The sequence below is a fragment of the Equus caballus genome, chromosome 7, assembly GCF_041296265.1.
Source record: "Equus caballus isolate H_3958 breed thoroughbred chromosome 7, TB-T2T, whole genome shotgun sequence".
NCBI lineage: Eukaryota > Metazoa > Chordata > Mammalia > Perissodactyla > Equidae > Equus > Equus caballus.
In genome coordinates, this window is record NC_091690.1 from 96,772,082 (window position 1) to 96,792,970 (window position 20,889).

At 35.3% G+C, this 20,889-nt stretch overlaps 1 protein-coding gene across 3 annotated transcripts in view; it reads right to left on the reverse strand.

The window, feature by feature from the left end:
• Nucleotides 1-4,540: 4,540 nt before the first annotated feature.
• The window catches only part of KIF18A (kinesin family member 18A), a 92,984-nt gene continuing 76,635 nt past the window's right edge, over nt 4,541-20,889 (reverse strand). For all 3 annotated transcript variants that reach the window (XM_023646200.2, XM_023646198.2, XM_023646199.2), the window contains exons 14-17: nt 14,752-15,190; nt 13,906-14,013; nt 7,957-8,066; nt 4,541-5,194 (exon numbers count right to left, since the gene is read on the reverse strand). In XM_023646200.2, coding sequence (XP_023501968.1) covers nt 5,112-5,194; nt 7,957-8,066; nt 13,906-14,013; nt 14,752-15,190 — 740 coding nt within the window. In that variant the 3' untranslated portion in view covers nt 4,541-5,111. The remainder of the gene's footprint in view (nt 5,195-7,956; nt 8,067-13,905; nt 14,014-14,751; nt 15,191-20,889) is intronic.

The window sequence follows — 20,889 nt, forward strand, 5'->3', positions numbered from 1 at the left end:
TGATATAAACAATATGAGACAAATATAATTTACTTGTAATTATAAAATCCATTGAATAATTCTTTCCACCACATCTGGGGTATAGTCAATTTGCTGACCTCCATCCACAAATTAATTTACTGACTCACACATGGCCATGGGAGCGCTGTTTCCTGCAGTGGGTGCTTTTTGTGTAGTTCCCCATGTGCAGTGTCAGCCCCACTGGAGATGGAGGCAGCGCACTGTTTAGGGATAAGAGCAACTCTTTCATACCAACCTTAGTTCAAAATCCGAAGTGTGCCACTGTCTAATTGTGAGACCTCTGACAAATTACTTAACTTTTCTGTCTTCTTCTTCTCCTTTTTTAAGTAGAAAAATGAATATATGTCATCTATAAACCATCATCTGAATTACTCATGGCTAGGAGCTTGGGAATTCAAAATTTTTTGCTTTAGAAAGGCAATATAGTACATACACTGTACTTAAGTAACACCCCTAGTGGGGTCTGGGGCAACACCCCACAATCAGACATTAACATTTCTGCAGTAAAACCTTTGAATGTTCACACCAACTGGGATAAAGACTATCAATAATCCCACATTAGCTGAAGTCAGGTTTTACCACCAAAAATTACAAAAACAAAAATTCCTGATTTTCAAAATCTGTGAAGTTTTAGAATTGTGAACAAGGGGCTGTGGATCTGTCACTCTACTTTAAAGCCTTGTTGTGAGGAATAAATGAAAAATGCATTTAAAGAACTTATCACATGACTAGAGCCCCCAAAGAGTGACTATTACTAACAGCTATTGACTAATGGCCCTGTCACAACGATGGGCACTTTATGAGGCTTGGGACTGCAAGTCTCTCAAGACAAGGTTAAAATGTCTATCTTATTCCAGAACTTCTATCTCCATCAAAACCCAAGCTCCAATTGAGCAGTTATCTTAGATATTTCCAAGTTATTTAAATGTGAAAGAATCAAAGGATAATTTAAAATAAAATACATTTCTTATGAATACTAATCGCTCTTCAGATTATTATTTTTTTAAAGATTGGCACCTGAGCTAACATCTGTTTCCAATCTTTTTTCTTCTTCTTCTCCCCAAAGACTCCCAGTACATAGTTGTATATTCTAGCTGTAGGTTGTCTGGTTGTGCTATGTGGAACCCCGCCTCAGCATGGCCTCATGAACGGTGCCTTGTCTGCGCCCAGGATCCCAACTGGCGAAACCCTGGGCTGCCGAAGCAGAGTGCACAAACTTAACCACTTGGCCAGCCGCCACTTCAGATTATTAAGCATAAATTCAATACTTATAGTCAGTTATGCTATAACGGTTTTGAAAATGTGAAGTTGCTCCAACACTACTGATATATCAGGGAACAATTTGAGCATAATGTGAATTTTGAGTTCGTTTAGTGTGAGATTTCATCCAGAGGAACATTAGGTGAACACAGAAAACTGCACCCAGCTGAATCGAGTGGCTTAGGAATACACAAAACACACATACCTCACAAGAACAATGAGACATAGCCATCCACATCTGGTGTTATCAATTTCTGTCCAATATCAGATTACCCTCCTTCCATCACTTCACATCAACTCACAAGTTCCAACTCTTCAACACCTACTTCCATAAGCAAATTTGACTTCTTTTTTGAGGCAAAGTGCCATGCTTATTGTAGTATTTATGTATTTCTTAAACATTTAAGGTGTAAAACTGGGCTACTATTTATATGAAGTGTCTGTCTTTTATTGTGTCAATGACACAGCTTTTGAGTGTTGTGTCCCTAACCTCATTTTTCCCATAGGCCCTGTGGTTTTACTGCATAATTCTGCATAGCGTAGTGGCTTTTAGGAACACATATACCCAGTCATAGCAGAGCTAACTCGCTCATCATCCCCAGTGTGTATTGTACCTGTCTTTCGGCATGTAAGCAAAGTTAATACAATAACCAGGCATGTAAGAACAAGTTCTCCAACGAATTATAAAAAGTAGGAAAGCATAATATAAACTTACTTTTTAAAGTGCTACTCTATAAAAACCAAAATTTGTTTTAATTAGGTCTTAATTTAATAAAAATGAATGAGAAAGATCAGTAGAGTTAGCATTAATGTATCAACAGTGGTTATTTCAAACTGATTTAATTTCCTCGAATTAAATCTATACTATTATAACTCCATCCTCTAATCCTTTCTTAATTTTATAGCCATTATTAATCTGAAACGTTGTTGTTCAATGTATGTTCTTAGGGATATTACTAAAAGTGCTTTAATAAAAGGATGCATTTTTTTGTACTCAATAAGAAAATGGCTATATATTTTAGAGAGTCATATTTTTTAGAAAGTCTGTAAGTGACAAAAAGAAATGATGTCTGAGGTGTCCTTTAAAATACACTAGCAAAGGAAAAAAAGCAAGGGAAAAAAGGAATACTCTAGGCAAATGTGGAAAAATCTGGTAATCGGATTCAGTGTTACGATTATATGAGGGTTCAATGTACTAATCTCACTGACAAAATTTTAAAAAGTCTGATGTTTAAAAGGAATTTTGGAATTACTGGGTTAAACCAAGTAAGATTCTAGATTGTAAGATTTCAGGGGCTTATATTGTCAATGTCATGACCAATGTCCCAGTAGGCTGCCGTTTCCCACTTTTCTTTGACACGGAACCCTTTTCTCGGCAGAGTACCCCAGGATAAGCCAAGGACTGTGGAACATACTTTGGACACCATGATGTAGAAATAATAGTGAGTACTCCTAAGTAGTCTCAGAAATGCCATATGGTTTTAGTCAAAAGAGACTGAGCATCATCTAGGTTTCTCTCTGATCTTTCATTTGCCACATAAAAATTTATTTGTAGCTAGTTGTTACTAAGAGCAGTCAATTTGTGATAGCAGTATTTATGAAACTCACACTTAAAAATTTTACAAAGATGCCTGTGCTGCTTTCAAATGTGAATCAAAAAACTGAATTGCAAAACAATATAAATAGTATGATACAACTTTTGTAAAAAACAAAGTATACAGACTTGTATATGAATAAAATAACTGACTTGGCAGGGTACCTACACTATCAGCAGTGGTTACAACTGCAAATGATATTGGCAAGGATGAGGAGGAGGCACATTTTTACTGTTAACAGCTTTGTGTTACTTCTTGGAAAAAGATACTTTTTTAATAAAAACAGAGATAAGTTATTTTAGTTAAAATCAGTCTATGGTGTTAGGATAGTGGTTACCCTTAGAGGGAGATGAGAAACAAGGGGGGGGGGATTACTGATAATTTTCTATTCCTTGATCTGAGTGCTGGTTACATGGCTGTGTTCACTGTGAAAATTCATTGAGCTACATACTTATAATTGGTCTACTATTTACATAAATAAAGTTCATTTAAAAATTGTTTTACAGTGACTTATTGAATAGCATTCTTGTTCTAGTTTAAATGCATTTATTTTCTCTCTCCATATATTCAACAGCTTTCTTTTCCCACATTCATTGCAATTTATTTCTCCTAATTTCTCCTTAACATGGTTGCATTGCAGGCATTATTATTAATTTTTACAGAAGGCAAAATTGCTATATGATAAAAATGGCATATAACAAAATCACTCACATATTATAGCATGAGGTGGACTAGAAGGTATGGTCACTTAATCCTTTAGCCACTCATCAGTACCTGGTAGAAAGATTTCTTTTGAAACACATAATTACCTAAAATAGATGGAAAGGAATAATAGAGAGGTGAAAGTGACCGTCAAATAGGCAACACAATGAAAGGCCTTATGACAAGGGGACCAAAAAAAAAAAATGGTGTTACGGTGGCTCTCCCTATGGCAGATCCTGTGTGCATGTCCATGAATACGGAATTACCAGTGTCAGAGTTGGAAGGAACCTCTCAAAGGTCATTACTCCGGCTCCCACTCTCCAAATCAGATTTTAAGTTGAAAAACTTGACTAAAAGGCCTAAAATGTTTCAACTGGTCGTTAAAGGGTTGTTTGCCTTCGTGGCACACTTCCTAGGCCACATAAAATTAAAAGTGCATTTAACCAAATATTTGCTGTATTCAGAAGATAAACAGGCTAAACAAGGCAAGCAAACAAGGATGTACGATTAAGTTGCAGCTCCATGTACTTCCTATAGCAGAGGGAATGATTATAACATTTTCTCAGTAAGGAACCATAGATTACTTTCTTTTTTTTTTTTTTTTTTAAGATTTTTATTTTTTTCCTTTTTCTCCCCAAAGCCCCCCAGTACATAGTTGTCTATTCTTCGTTGTGGGTCCTTCTGGTTGTGGCATGTGGGACGCTGCCTCAGCGTGGTCTGACAAGCAGTGCCATGTCCGCACCCAGGATTCGAACCAACGAAACACTGGGCCGCCTGCAGCGGAGCGCGCGAACTTAACCACTCGGCCACGGGGCCAGCCCCACCATAGATTACTTTCCGACTTGGTTCTAGTGCCACAGTTCTTAATGAAATATGAAATACAAATCTGCAAAATTCACACTTTATAAAAATAATTGTTTAAAGTGGGTAACAGGTAGTAATGAGACAGAAAAGCAACATTATAAAATCTACATCTTTAATATATTGAGTAGCAAGGAACAATACTACTATTTTATTCATTAAGACTATTAAAATAACATTTAACAACTTTATGGTCACATACATTTATGTACATTTGTACCTCAAAGTAATTTTGGAAAGGAAAGTCATATATATGATTGAAATAATGTAAGACTAAATACATCCTGGGTCAAAATTTTACCACTTCTAAATTCTCCTTATTTTCAAAAAACAGTAAGGATAATTTAACTCACTATTATTTTCTAGGATGTCCCAATCAACCTGTTGCAGTACAGTAAAACTCAGCTGCCACCATGCTGACTTAGGGATTTTAAAGGGTAGCAAATATTCTAAAAACTTAAAACATAACCTTGTCTGTTGAAATTTTATATTTGTTTAGAATACAAAAGAACAAAACAAAAAACTTCATTTTCTGCTCGCTGAAGGTATTTTGGTAAACTTAGCTTTAAGATGGTCTTTCAAAGATTTTAAATAAGTTTCTGAAGGGGTACTGGTAACAAACCCTTTTAAAAGCAGACTTGTCAATTTCATTTTCCTTGATTTTGAAGTGACTTATCTTAGATTTCCTTTTGAAATATTTCTTCCAAATTTTCTAACCATGTTTGGCTTTACTTTATGGATGTTTCTTTTATATTCTAGAGAAGAAATAAAAAGATATATAAATATGGTAAAAGTATCATTTAGGAGGAATTTTCACCATTCAACTTATAAAAAATTGTTGAAAATTATAACCATCAGAAGGTAAATTTATTCTTAAAAATTGCAAGTTGTTAATTAACATGATTTAAAATGTAACAACAAAGAAACATTAATACCCCTGGTTTAAAAATAGAAATTCACCCTTTCATACTGCAAACTGAAGTTTTAGTGCAGCCGTGCATGCATGCACACACACACATATGCACACGCATTCCCTGCAGATAACAAGTGCAGTCACTGAATAAACTTCTGCATTTGCTTCCCTTCTTTTTGAACTAATGAAAGGCTGTTTCTACAAGCATTGTTCCCATTCTTTTTTACATCACCCATTTTTTTCTCATTCTTTGGATTATTTCCCAGGGTTCTCAAACTTCCAGTTTCCACTTTAGAAGTATCGTTGAATCTAGATCAGTACTTCCTAAAGTGCTGATCCTGACCCCACAGCCCCTTCCTCTTCCACTGCCGGCTCTCAAATGTGTTCCATCTACCTCTGCCCATTCTTCTGGCTCTTCACCAGCCTTCACAATGATTTTCTACTCAATGGAGTGCTGCTACAGCAAGGCGTCACTGACTTCTTTACGGATCAGTCTAATCTCATATCCATGTTTTTGGTCACATCAGCTGTAGTTTTAGGAGCACGTATTCTCTTGACACTATTTCTCATTTCTCTAACTGTTCAGTAAACAGCAGTTAGCTCCTCTCCCACTGATGCTCCTTTGTACTTTCATTTGTACACTGTTAGTTGGAGACCACAGCTGAGTACATTCTAAGGAAGGCAGTCCCAGTATTCTCTTACTTTTCCAGTAATTCCTGATGTATATTTCAGGCATTTTCACTTGGATATCCTAAAGTACATAAACTATCCCTTTCCCTTAAATTAATACCTCTCTCTAAGTGCTCCATTATCCTTAACGACACATAATCTTTTAACTTAGCCTTAGCTCTTCTTTTTTGTCAAGCACTGTAGTTTGGTATCATCTCCTACTTTTTCCTCCATAGTAAATTTTTTTATTCATCTCTCTTTATACATGATATCTGATGCATTTTATACTATTCTTAGAAAATAAGCATATTAGAAAAACCAAATCTCTATTATTTTAGAATTATTATAAATTTATTATTAGGTTGCAGAATTATTACTTCCTGGAGAATTTTTTCAGGAGACAAACGGGGCAGTGCATATCTACACCAACTGCATACACACATTGTTAAGTATTATTAAACATGGCATGTTAAACCAAATAATCATAGTAAAATTTTACTTTTCAGGACTTGTTTGATTTTTGCATTTGCATGAAAGACATTTCTATTGAACTTAAGGTGAATAACTGCCACTGGCTACCATAAGAAATAAGGATTTACAGTTTGGCAAAGCTATTGAGAAATTTTACAGTACTCTAATGAAAAAGCATTGACAGAAAAAAGTAACAATAGTTTCCATGTTATCTCATGAAACTCCTCTAAATTCTGAGTGCTGTACAGTCACGTGTCGCTAAACGATGAGGATCCATTCTGAGAGAAGCCTCATTAGGCTATTTCATCATCTTGCAAACATCGCAGAGTGCACTTACTTAGACAAACCCAGATGGCACAGCCTACTACACACCTGTGCTCTATGGACCAATCTTATAAGACGACCACTGTACATGCAGTCTGTTGTTGAGTGAAACGTTACGTGGCACACGACTGTAATTATAAGTTCCTTTAGAGAAGAAACCAAACTGGGTCTTATTTATCTTTGTATTCATCACAGAACCTAGCACATAGTGAGTGTGTAGTAAATAAATACTTCCTGAACAAAGTCTTAAGAACTATAGAGTCAGAGAGACAGAGGTCTGGACACCAAGGCCTAGAAACTGGTTGGTGCTACATACTTCTGGTTTCACTGAAGACGTGGTTTTGTTACCATGGACTTGTGTCACCCCACGAGCCTCTTTTTCAAGTTGCTAATGGGAGCTACAATATGATTGTAACTAGGTACAGACTAGAGCCTGGCAATAATTGCACAAATGAGTCAGAGGCCAAATTATTATTTATTTTTTTTGAGGAAGATTGGCCCTGAGCTGACATCTGCCACCAATCCTCCTCTTTTTTGCTGAGGAAGACTGGCCCTGAGCTAACATCTGTGCCCATCTTCCTCTACTTTATATGTGGGATGCCTTCCACAGCACAGTTTGATAAGCGGTGCGTAGGTCTGTGCCTGGGATCTGAACTGGCAGACCCTGGGCTGCCAAAGCAAAGCACACGAACTTAACCACTATGCTACTGGACCGGTCCTCAAATTAGTAAAAATAATAGGCTAAGAGAAAAATTTCAAGTGAATATAGTTTATCTATAAAATATACTTAGTCACTAACCTATTAAATAATACAATTAGCTAATTATTTCAATTATTAGTTAAATTATTTATCAACTCTTCTGCAACATGAGGCAGTATGTAGGGTGCAGAACGTAGAGTTAGGAGATTTGGCTCTGAGTTTTGGCTCTACCATGAAAGATCCGGTGATCTTGGGTAAGTGTTTTCAATTTTGTGCCTTACATTTTCTTATCCGTAACATGGATAATCAGACTTGATATGTAACAAAGGTGATGAGCAGGTAAAAGGAGATTCTTATGATAACACTATAGAAAAACGTAAAGTACTATATATATTTTAGGTCATCATATTGTTAATATCAAAATAAGAGCTAAGACATACCCATTGTTGGTCTGTTTTCTTGTAAGAGCTCATGACTTGAATTATCTTGTCGAACACGTTTGGCAAATCCAGAATTTACCTCAGCAGTTAATGAAGTATTTGATGCAGAACTTGAGGGGAAAAAGTTTTATTTTAGTAACACATCTTTTATATCTCTAAGTTCTAATATATATTCTACATGCAATGAAGATTAAAGAAAAAGTGAAATACTAAAACATTAAGTTGTAAAATCCCATGGAAATAACTGGAAGTACTAAATACATGTTTTAGCCCACAGGGAAGTTTAGCTGTGTGTGATTTTAATGATGTTTATTCAAACCAGACATTATGTCTGTAGGTGTATGTAACAATTCTGTAACAGAACATTTCCAGGGTGCTCTGCTGGAATATAAGTGAGTACTGTTATTCAAAGTGTAGAGATAAGGAGCACATTGCAAGAGGTGAAAAACTAAGCTCATATTACAAATTTGGAGCAAGAACCCTAATCTGGGGAATACAAAAAAGTGAGATTGTTTGGAAACCTTGTTTTTAAATAGAAGCATAGTAAAAATCAGTCTGAGAATCTCTGACTACTGCACTTATAGGAACTGAAATGAAAAGAATGACCTATTTTCATTTATCTTCAAAAATTTACATCAATTTCACTTTATTAACGGCTCAAATTTCTACCTCAATTTGAGTTGACATATTACTAAACAGCTATTATGGTCTCATGCTACAGGACACACAAATAAGGAAAGCACAAACAACCCGTCTTGAAAACTTACATAATGGATATATCATGGGAAGGGGGAAAAATAAGACAAACTTGTAAATAATATAAAGTAGAGTAAAAACTAGTGCCACAGGTTTTCAAACTATACGGAGCTCTCTCAGTTCCTGAGTTCAGAAAAAAGAGAGATGGAAGATTTTGTGGATGAGATGAGTTTGATCTAGGCCCTGAAAAACAGCAATCCAATCCTTCCTGGCCCTACAGAGCATCAAGTTTCAACAGGCAGGGCTGGGGGTCGACTTGGGGGATGAACACGCCCCCTCCACATTGATTCAAATAAGCTAATTTTATGGCATTTCTGGCTAATAAAGATATTACACACCATTTTACAAGTTGATACTAATTTGACTGTCAGTTGGATTAACAACCGGAGGCTTCCCTTTTATGGCAAGAACTTGGTCTTCTGGCAACCCTAACCATGTGGTTAACGGATGTGGATGTATGTTTGTGGAACAAGGAGAAGATGGGTTAGCTGTGTGCTCACAGAAAGTAGTCAGAGCGGCTATTTAATATGACAGCAAAGAAAAACAGGCACAAGCAGACCAAATGCTGGGAAAAAAACTCAACCTGTGCACCTCAATTTTCTAGAGCCTGCAAGAGAGATGACTACGGTGTTTCTAATGGTGATTTTTGCCTTCTCTATTCAGGAATGCAAATGATACTTACCCAAAATGGTTACAAAGAAGTACTAGTGTTAGGAAAGTAAAGACACTCAGTTGTAAAAATTCTATTCCTAAATGGTGCTGAATAAAGTAAATTACTATAATTCTGTTTTGGATACTAAACACTCTTTTTTGACAAAATATATATAAATATCAGCTGTCTAAGGCAAAAATTCTTTTTTTGGTCATTTGGTGATTTTATCTCTTCAAGTACATAGATCAATGTTATTGGTTACTTTTGATAAGTGTTGTCTTTCCCTGCAATTTATCTTAAAGTTGTCTTTAGTATTTTTATGGAATGATTCTTTGCTTTGGTTAGTTCTAGGACCTTTGTTTTTACTCATAGATTGTTTTTATTTGAAAATTAGTCTTTTGAATAAATCTATTTGAATAAAACTCATATTTCTAGGAAGGAAATCAAAGCCTAACAAAATAAGTTATTAATTATTTATATAAGTAAAATACATTGAAACATTTTTAGAATTTAGATAAAACAGTCCACTGATGAAATGTTTAACATTTGTTACAAATATCATAAAATTAAAAAACCTAAAATTGGTATGAGTACAAATTCAAATTATGTTAAAGACTATATTGAGAAGAAATCTAAACTCTTCTAGTTGTGTACCAAATATATTTCCATAACTATTATTAAAAGTTAAGATTTAATATTTTGTTCCCTTACACAGGTAGAACGTTTCTGCTTAATAAACATAAGGCACCTCATAGTCTTTCAATTGAGATAATTTCTAGTTGGAATCATTAGACATCTTTCAAAACAAACCAAAAATGTATGGCAAATGTGAGACCATTTTTGTGTACTAAGAAAGACTGCAGAACAAATAGAAAATCAACCAAATAAAGAAAAAGCAAACAAAAACCAAAAACTCTGATTAATATAATTTATACGTAAAATTTTACATCTGTATATATTGTATTTGTATGATTGGCAGGCTAATTCATTTAGTTAAAAGAGTTTGTTACAATGATATTAAATAAATTGAAAGATTAAAAATCTAATATTCTCAATTTAAGTAGTAATTAAAAAATTCAGTTTGGTAGGTTTTTGGAATACCCAGTGCTTTTAACCTCTAATTTTTTTTCCAGAGAGAAAAACTGATACAAAATAAGTAAAATAACTATATATATGGAGCCTTCCCTTCTTCATTTTTAAAAACCATCTTAGAATACATACACACCTACATATGTACATAAAGCTGTTAAGTGGAAAATACCAGAGTTTATTACTCTCAAGTTCATGTAGATTTAATTGGGGAAAAGGGAGATAAAAAAAGTAATTATGTACATTTCTAGCATTAATCTCTTTTAACCTCAGTTAATGGCAGGATCTAATTATTGGTACCAGAGGGAATGTAATAGAGCAATTAATAGGCTATGAGAAATCTTACTTTCTTTATATGTCCTTTAATATTATTTCACAATATTAGTTGCTCATTTGGAAGCCCTTCAACTCATCTAAAACCACACCAAATACACAATTTACATAGCTGGACATTTCTTGAAAAGTCACCTGATTTTGGTAGTGATTATGTTTACATTTTAAAATTATTCTTAGCTATACTTTTGCCAAATCTTAGTTAACACAACAGATGGTAACATGCTACCAGTCAAGAACAAGAAAAGTCACCAACATTAGTTAATGGAAAGAATAACACAACTGACACAATAAAAATTAGTGATAAGATGGATGAAACTGATGATGGCGGTTAGCCAGGCTCACTCATTAAGTGACTGATTCCCATACACAAGCCAGACTAATTACACAGTTCAAATTTGCACCATAGAAAAATACAAGATTTTAAATGTCATGAGTAGTCAGAGAAACTCAGGAAAAATCAACCCAGGAATTTTAAATCTACACATTATAAGGCTCTGCTGTACAGTCATGAGTTGCTTAATGACGAGGATATGTTCTGAGAAATGCATCATTAGGTAATTTCACAGTTGTGCAAGCATCACAGAGTGTACTGACACAAACTTAGATAGTATAGCCTACTACCCACCTAAGGCTATATGGGACTAATCCTATGGGCCACCGTTGTACATGCGGTACGTCATTGACTGAAACACTATTGTGCGGCACACGACTGTACTTTGTTTGGAAGCAAAAGGACAGATCCTAAATGCACTTATGAGATGATACTCTACATGGCACAAATAAATAGGATATTTGTAAATCTGTTTACACTAGCCCAGACGATAACAGGTCCTTGGTAGAAAATAGGAAACTTAAAAAGAGTTACCTTAAGATCTTACGCTCTTCTCCCCAAAACCACGTCAAAGAAAAAGAGAGAGCAAGTCAGATCCATTTTACAATAGAACCAACCATTCACTCTACCTTATCGTTGCATTCAGTGTTGCAGGCTATAAAGACTATATAATAGACTTCATATCCTATAACTCAGAATATTTAAGATTTTTTCCTTGTGTTTGATTTTTTAGCTGTTTTACTGCTACGTTCCTAGGTATTTTCTCTTTAAAGTACTAGTGCTGCTTGTGGTTTGCAGCACTCCTCGAATTTGCGATTTATTTTTTTGTCAGTTTTGGAAAATGATTAGCCAGCATCTTCTTGACTACTGTTTGCCCTCCATTCTTTTTCTCATTTCTTTCTGGAACTCAAAAAATATATATGCTAGGCCTTTTTAATTGTGTCCCATATATCTCTTATCTTTTCTCCATACTTTCTCTTTTTATCCTTTTGTATATTGGTTTGGCTATTTTTCTATCAACTTATCTTCCAGTTCACTAAACTCTCTTCTGCTGTGCCTAATAATTAAATCGATTTACTGAGTTCCTAATTTCAGTAAATTCTATTTTTTTAGTTCAAGGATAACCATTTGATTCATTTTAATAGAATCCAGTTCTTGGGAAATTATCATCTATTTTGTTGAACTTAGTCATAGTTAAAGTCCCTATCTGATAATCTCAATATCCGTATCAATTATGGATCAATGCTTCTCTAATTTGTCTTTTCCTCTTGATTTTCAGTCATTTGGTCCTGTCTCTTGGCATACTTGGTAATTTTTGCTTAAGTGTTAAACGTTGTATATGAAAAACCGTGGAGGTTCTGGATGATACATTCTTCTAGAGACGACTGAATTTTCTTCTGGGAAGCAGACACAATAGAGATAGATTACCTTGATCCAAAAATGGATTGAGTTGGTCTAAGGTCTATTTTAGGCTCTCAAGAACTGGTCTATTTCCAGTTTGCCCTACTCTTATAGCACAGGCTTTCAGGGGTCTCAGATAAAATCCTGGATGTTTAACAGGGCCTTTTCTCCCTGATGATTCCTGAACAACAATTTTTGGCCCCATGAGAATGTCAAAACTTTGCTTAATACTTTAGCCTCTTAGCAGCTACTTTTAGCTTGGTTTCTTGGCCTTTTATTCCAGAGAGTTTAGAATTTGGCAAATATCTAGAGGGCAAAAGCTACACAAAATGATTCTGTTTCCCTAGCTCACCGAGACTCATGATAGCTCTCGGCTTCCATTTTCTGCATGGCCTCTATACTTCTATACCTGATGCCATAAATTGGCAAATACAAAATGAAAAAAAGCGGCAGAGAAGATCTGGTTCTCCACAGCTTGTTTTCCTTCTTTCTGGGATCTTAGACTCTCAAGTCCTAGCTGTCTTGGCAGTTCCTCAGTGCCTTGAAGCAGCCATGAGTTGCATTTTATCAGTTTTTATAATCATTCTTGATGGGTTGATTGGTCTGATAGAAGCTACACTGTCATAGCCAGAAACAGAAGTCTCTTTGCTCATTACATTTTAGTCATATATCAAAATCCATTCAAATAACACAATTTTAGGACTGAAGAAATTCACTAATGTCTAAAAGGAAAAATACCAAATGGATAAAAATTGTCACCAGAAGAAAAGTTAAAATTAAATGACATTTCTGAAGGCCAGAAGACTTCTCAATTCATTTTCAATAATCTGAAATATGGAATACTTTATGTAAATATCAAGTGAAATACCTGGGCTTTATCAAGATTTCCCTTTGATAATATAAATCCAGCACCACATTCAGAGCAATCTGTGCTTAAAGAGGAATTGACAGTCTAATTACAAGAAATAAAGAAGAGCTGTGGAAACCAAAGCACAGGTTTCTCCTGCTATCCAAAAGTAGAGTGTTCCTATGAAATTTTGTAAGCTGAAACGGCGTAAAGTGAAGAAACAATTACCATTAATTTATATGGGAAAAACTTTTGAGCATTCCCAGACACAAAATATAACCTACCAAAATAAATCAAGACAGAGCATAGATGCTCACAGACACAAACCAATACTATGGTGGCTTGATGCTGAGATACTTTTCTTCATAAAAGTGGAAATCCTCTTTGGATATCTTTTGGTTAGCGAAAATTGGTACTAATGTAGGTCTTTTGTGAAAGCGAAGTTGTGTAAAGCAAACCTTCAGAGAGTGGGGAAAACCCGTATAAAAATGGTTTCACATGGTTATAGAGATTGAACCAGTTTATGTTTAATCGTACCTTATTAATTTCCGTTTCCTTCTGGCAGTGGCAGTCATTGCCATGTACGATGGTACTACGCTTGGTGTAGGCAGAGAATGTTTAGTTGAGAATGAAGACGGGTCAAGCCTGTATATTAAATAATCAAAAATAAAAAGTAATTTTCATTTGTATTACAGAGAAAAATGAGGTATGCACTTCAATAATTAGAACATCATTCTGTATTAACATATAAAGGAAAACATTACTCTATACTGTAAAATTTCCCTCGCTTCCCTGGGGTTTTCTTTTCATTTTACACCATTGATAGAGTTGCTATCAAGAAATTTCTGCATTCCCAACAGCACAGAAAAGTGAAGGTATCATTCTTCCCATATTTAGATCATATGTGATTATACGGACGAAGTGAGAAGGATGCGTTTGCTTGGATGACATGCAGTCAACCATATCTTAGACCTATGACTATTTCAGAGCAAGCTGAGGTTTGCTAAACATCAACAGGAACAGTGGAATTTCCTTCAGTGAAGATATTAATGAATAATAATAAACACGGTAATCTTTGCTGATGACACCATCTAAATTTGGAGTATGAAGAACTAAATATATCTTAACGTTTCTTCTATCCTAACGAGGGTCAATCAACTTGAGATCAAATTAAAGGCTTTAAAATATTGTGTTAGTGAATTAACATTTAGAGACAAAGACAATGAGGAATTAATGAAGGTAAAACACTGACTTTTGTAATCAAGATAGCACACTTGCTCTATAAAATAGACTGAAATATAGCTAAAGAAGAAAAAGAAAGCTAACAGTTTAAAGGCTATAGAAAAAAAAAAAGAAGAATTGGCAAATACTCTTTTTCTGTACCTTTGTAAAATGTTATTGTTTGATAATGATTCTTGTTCAGGTAATGTACTTTTCAAGCTCCTGGTGTCTTCACGTATAATAAATGTAGGGTCCAAATCCTCCTGTCCATATTCTTTTCTCCTGCTGAGAGGAGTATCTACTTCACATAACATTTTTGAAGAATTATTACTGTTTATATTTGAGTTGGCCTGAAAACTTGTAGTATGTAACGATGGTTTTAAAAAGGTCACTGTACATGGGTTTTGAGAAGTTTTTCTACAGTCTTCTGGAGTATACACAATAGGCTGAAGCTCTTTGCTGAGAGAATCATTGAGCTGCATACTTTCAGACAGTGTAGACTTTTGGGTGTGTTTTGCTTTCAAGGGAGAAGGCATTAGTTTTCTTCGGGTTCTTTTTTGTGGAGGAATTTTAAGCAGATTAGATTCACTTGAAGATGTGCCTGTTCAACAAAATTAAAAAGAAGCTCAAGATGCTGCTTAAATATTTTCCAATAACACTACCAGTTAAAAAAAAAGACTACTGATAATAAGGCACATTTTCTGCCAATTGATAAAAATCGAAAAGAAAAATTAGTTGGAAAGGAAAAAATCATAGTTTATTGATAGTAATTTTAAATAAAGTTAATAAACTCAGTATAAAGAAATTCTATAACATAAAATAAATAATGAGTGGCTAACGTCAATATTAATTTACAGTTATAGCTATCTTGAGATACTGGGTTAATCATGAAAACAATTTCGAACAATTCCAACAAAATTCATAAGCAATTTCCAGCTTTCATGTTTGATTTAAGTTTAAGATAACAAAAAAGTACTCTACATTTGTAGGCAGAGATTAGTAACTTGTTCTACAGTGAAATAACACCAGTTTATTACTAACTGAGTGGAAGTCTAGTCTAAATTAACAAGAATGGCAACAACCAGTAAAATTCTAGGCGAATGCAAGAACTTTATCTGTTACTACCTCAGGTATGGTAGTTAATAAATCAATCAACCAGATGCTTAATTTCTTCTGGCACACATAATTCATAGGTATGCAAAAATCAGACTAATACCAAAGATAAATGAACATAATTTGAAGAGCTCCGAGTTCTCTTACCTGACCCTTATCAGTCTGTAAAGGCGACTCTCCCAAATGCCAAAGTAACCAGGTTTGACCAACTTTTCCTAACCCTATCCCATAACTTCTGTAGCTTTTCCAAATGATTTCCCTGCTACCTCTGCAACGTCGCTGTTACCTTCTTCTTCCTCCAGTCAGTAAATGTATATATTTCCCTAAGGACCTGTACGTGACCCTATATTCTTCTTATTCTAAACTCTCTTATTTTTAGTTATCCTCTTGCCATGACCTGCTCAGTCACCTGGGTCCCAAATAACTAGATTTTTTATCTTTTCCTTGCATTTTCAGCCTCTACCAATCCCGCCTCTCTTATACTTACAGTTAAAACATAATTCTGATCATATCATTCTTCTGATTAAAGATTGTTAGTAATCTTTAAACAGAAATATAATATCCTGAGAGTTTTAGTAGAGACTTCTTGTTCTTTGGTCCAAAATTAAGAGAAAAATTGTTTTGTTTGAACTCAAGTGTTAATTCCAATACTAGACATGCTTAAATATTTAAGTACATAAACACTTCTCGAACACCTTTTTGGAATGGACAAAATAAAGAATTGATTATATACATAATAATAAACTTGATCAGCTCCAGTGTGCTTATCTTGTATTTCTTAATGAACTTTTCTTCTATTTTGCCTATTTCATTCTGGTGCACTTTATGGTGCCTGACATGACGTAACTTTGCTTGGAGTGTACTGTTCAGGGAAGAAACTATAATGCGTACTTTTGCCCATGTTTTCAAATCATGCAGTAAAATTCCCAATTTATGTTACATTTGCTTTACAATATAACACTAACTTAACTCGGAAAACTGAATAAAATAAGTGTTGTGCATTTCAATAAAGCAATTCAAACTTCCAACCAACTTAGAAAACAGACTTATCACAATCACCAACAGTATACATGTTATTCTTATGTTAGCTGACAACGGGCTCTGCTATGCCTAGGTAGACAATTACTCTCTAGGAAACACAATTTAAAAACATGAAGAAAAATATGATTCCTGTTCTACTATGGAATTTTACTTTTCTGAGAACTAGATAAATGAGATCCAGATCTTAAAATAATTTTCCACTCCCTTTACCATGACATTTGTCAAATTTTCCATTACCAGATATTTTTATACTAATGCTGCAGTGTAAAGACAGTTACTTTCCTCCACCGTGCTGCTACCACCAATTTGGTGCCTATTAATAGCTGGAAGATTAACTTCCTTTCCCATGAGAGGCAGCACGGGTATATAGAGGAGAGGGAACCGAATTGGGAGTCAGGAGACTTGGATTCTATTTCTGGCTTTACCAACGACTACGGAGTGACCTTGGGCAACTCACTTAAGCAGTGTGGGCATTAATACCCCCAAGAAAAAAGGGGATGCTATCTTTTCATGTACAGGGAACTTTCTAGGATTAGATAATATCTATAAAATATTTAGGGTTGAAAGAAAGACTCTACAAATATAAATATGTTTCAACTGTTAGCATTATTATTTTCATAGCGAAAGTTGTAATTTACTTTCCAGTATTCCATCAATACCCAATGCAGTTATCACTAAAAGAATACATTTCAACATCTCACTTCCAGCTTATCAGATATCTAGTCTATCAAGGCTGAGGATAAATTGTAATAGGAACCAAAGGTATTGTTAAAACAGGCATATCTAAGTGTTATTTGAAAATTCAGGCTTCATAACAACATTCTAATTGGAACACAAAATCTCAAAGGATGAGGATTATCCAGAGTCACTATTTTTCTTGTACATATCTAGAGAGGGATGATCTCTGGAGTGGCACAGGGCAAATTCCCATGATGGTGGACCACTTTTTCCCCTATTGCTTGTAAAGAACATGAAACTGAAGAGATATCCACCTGTTCTCTGGGATAATCTAAACATACACTCAATGTTAAATTTTGATATGATCAGACTGAGTAACAATTTGTCAGTGAAAGCAATAATAATGTTACAATGACAAATCTTTAGCCATCATTCTGCTCTCCTGGCAGGACATGGTAACTTGGAGGAGAAACACAGAGACATGGTAGTTAACGTGGATTCACATACCACTGTTTTCCTGGCCACTGTTTTCCTGTATGTATGCTAGACATACAGCATGTACAAAACACAAATCCAGAGGGTTCTTTTCTTTTTATCTTCTCAATTATTAAATAGATAAAATAATAAGAGACCAGAAAATAGATGGTCAGTTCAGGACTACTTAGACTGACTAGTTGCTAGGAAAGATTTAGGAGACAACTAGAGCAAAAACAAGATTTAAAGGCTTAGAGAAGAATTCAACAGTCAATCCCCTGTAACTATAAAGGAATAATGACTCCACTTATCCATAAAAACTAAAAGAACATAACATTTCACTTTGAATATGATTTACAGAATACATAAATACAATTATATAATAAATAATCACTCTCCTTTAGCTAGTTAGGTAGTGGAGTACTTCAAGTGGATATGGAAACTGGAGAGTATGGGTTAGGGGCACTGTATATTTTAATGAGCTATAAGAATCGTTGGATATGCTAGGTCTATGTCTATAAAAGAGAAGTGCTGTACTTTTCCATCAGAGGATGTACAGTAACTTTCCAGGAGAGCAGGCTTTGAGCAGTTGTAGTTTCCTCTGATTCAGCCTGGGAAAATATCATCTAACAAGATTCTTTAATACTTGGGCCTATAGAGTAGAAATGGCAAAGAAGGAGCGTGGGGGACAGATTATAATTCCTTTAAAAAGGCCCCATAAGATGAGAAAAGGAATCATGTAGTTACAGACTTTCAGAATAAGAGATTCTAACCGATGATGGTAGTCAATGAAATACCTCAGCAACGTGACTGCCATACAGGAGGGGATAAAAAATTAAAAATGCATTGTTATAAGGTAGGCTCTTGTAAAATGGGATAGAAAAGACTGGCACCCACTTGGGAGGATAGCAAGTCTTCTCTCTAGGGTCTCTCCATCCAAGGAACCAGCTCACTACATCACATATTTGAGTAGGTAGCAATGTATCTTATGATCTGAAAAGTTTTGCTATTTCTAGACCATCTCTTGGGACTTTAACTCTCCAACATATTATAGGTATACTCCATTTATATTGCCCTGAAATGGTTATGACCCATGGGAGGTAAGTCAACATGACTTATTGAAATTCATGTCTAATAATAATAATAACCACAATGTCAAGACGTTTAAAAGAAGAAGTCATTACTATTATTTTCAATCCAGCATCAATGTTTATTTTACTTATGAAAAAAAAAGATGTAGTCAGCTATGGTACAAGAGAAACAATATAAGAGGACAGCACTTGCATAAAAAGAACTCACTGTTCATCCACTCAATACTAAGAATCTGTCATGTTCCAAACCTTTTCTAGGTAATGAGAATATAGCAGTAAACAAGACAGTCAAGAAGTTACCTTTTTGAGGGGAGAAGGAAGAAAAATAAATCATCTTAACAAAACAGGATAATTATGACAAATGAGTTGTAAAGACAATACAACAGAGAAATAGAATAGAGAATGATGGGAGACAGGAGAGGTGTTAACTGTGATGGCCAGGGAAGGATATGTGATCTGAGACTTGAATGGCTATGAAGGAGTCAGCCTATGAAGATCTGGGAAGAGTGGCAGAGGAAACAGTGAGTGAAAAGACCCAATGGCAACAATAAATTTGCTAAGCCCGAGGAAATGAGAGAAGGCTAGTGTGAGTGAAGCACAGAGTTAGAGGAAGAGTAAAAATTAGAAGAGGCTAAAGAGACCAAAAGGGGCCAGCTTGTGTTAGGGTTTATGAACCGAGAAGGGTTTGGATTTATTCCAAGTGCAAAGGGACATCTGTGGAGGGTGTTAAGCATGGGTATGATGTGATCTGATTTATGTCTTTAGAAAAGATTGCTTTGCTTATCGTGTGGAGAAGATAATACTAATGGGCAAGAGAGGAAACGGGGCAATCAGTCACAAGACTATCGCTACAGCTCAGGCAGGAGCCAACGGAAGCTTGCTCTAGAGTGGCAGCAGGAGTGATGGAGAGATGTGGGAAGGGTGTTGTAACCAAATAATCAGATAAAAATTACATAAAGTAAACCCAGAACAAATTTAATGACATACACAGGTGTGATTAGCTGTCTGACACTCAGGAACAAAGATAAGGAGTTTACATAAAGGTGTAGTATATATTAATTTCACACAACTAAATAAACAGAAATAGACAACTTTCTGTGACACCAAGAACCATTTCCACATGCACAATTACAGAAAAGTTCAAAAGGTCCTAAATGTCACTGCCTCAAACTCAGCATTCTCTTGTTACTGACGTCTCCTCCCCCTCCCCACTCATCAGGATGTGGTCCCGTTCTTTAGTGAGAAGTCCTGATCCAAGTCCACGCAGGGGTCTTGGAATCTGCTTCCTCCCTTCTCTAGTTTGGATACTCATGGACTTGAGACAGCAGATCCTCTTTGGGGTTTGAGGATATGATTTCTTATTTGAGATGATGGGTGTTATTATCATGCTGGGGTAGGGGAAACAGAAAGAAGGGGAGTGAGGCTAAGCAGGAAATGGTTCTAGAACAACGGTGGCAGACAGAAGTTACTGATAATGGACTCTGCCTCCTAGCAAGTTGTACAAAGGGCAATGTGAGGGGGAAACTTAAGTTAATAGAATGATATGGAAAGGGCATCTCCTTTTTAGGTCAGGCACTCTACTTTCTCTGCAAACTCATCTCTAGACACCCTCAAAAAACTGAAACAGATTTATCTTCAGTGCCAGACACAGACATTCTATGATTTCAGATATAAGGACTGACTGCTCCACTTTCAATAGCTTGTTAATTATTGTATTCAATTCCTTAAAAAGGAGCCAACACGTTTTAATCCAAGTGAAGCTTGAAAATGCAAAATGTGGTTCTGTAACGAACGCGTTTTGATGAAATAATATAGGACATACGTGATATTAGAACCCTTTCTTTTTGATAGGGGAGGAAGATAGAAAGGCACTTAAAGAATAACTGAAGAATTTCTCAGTAGA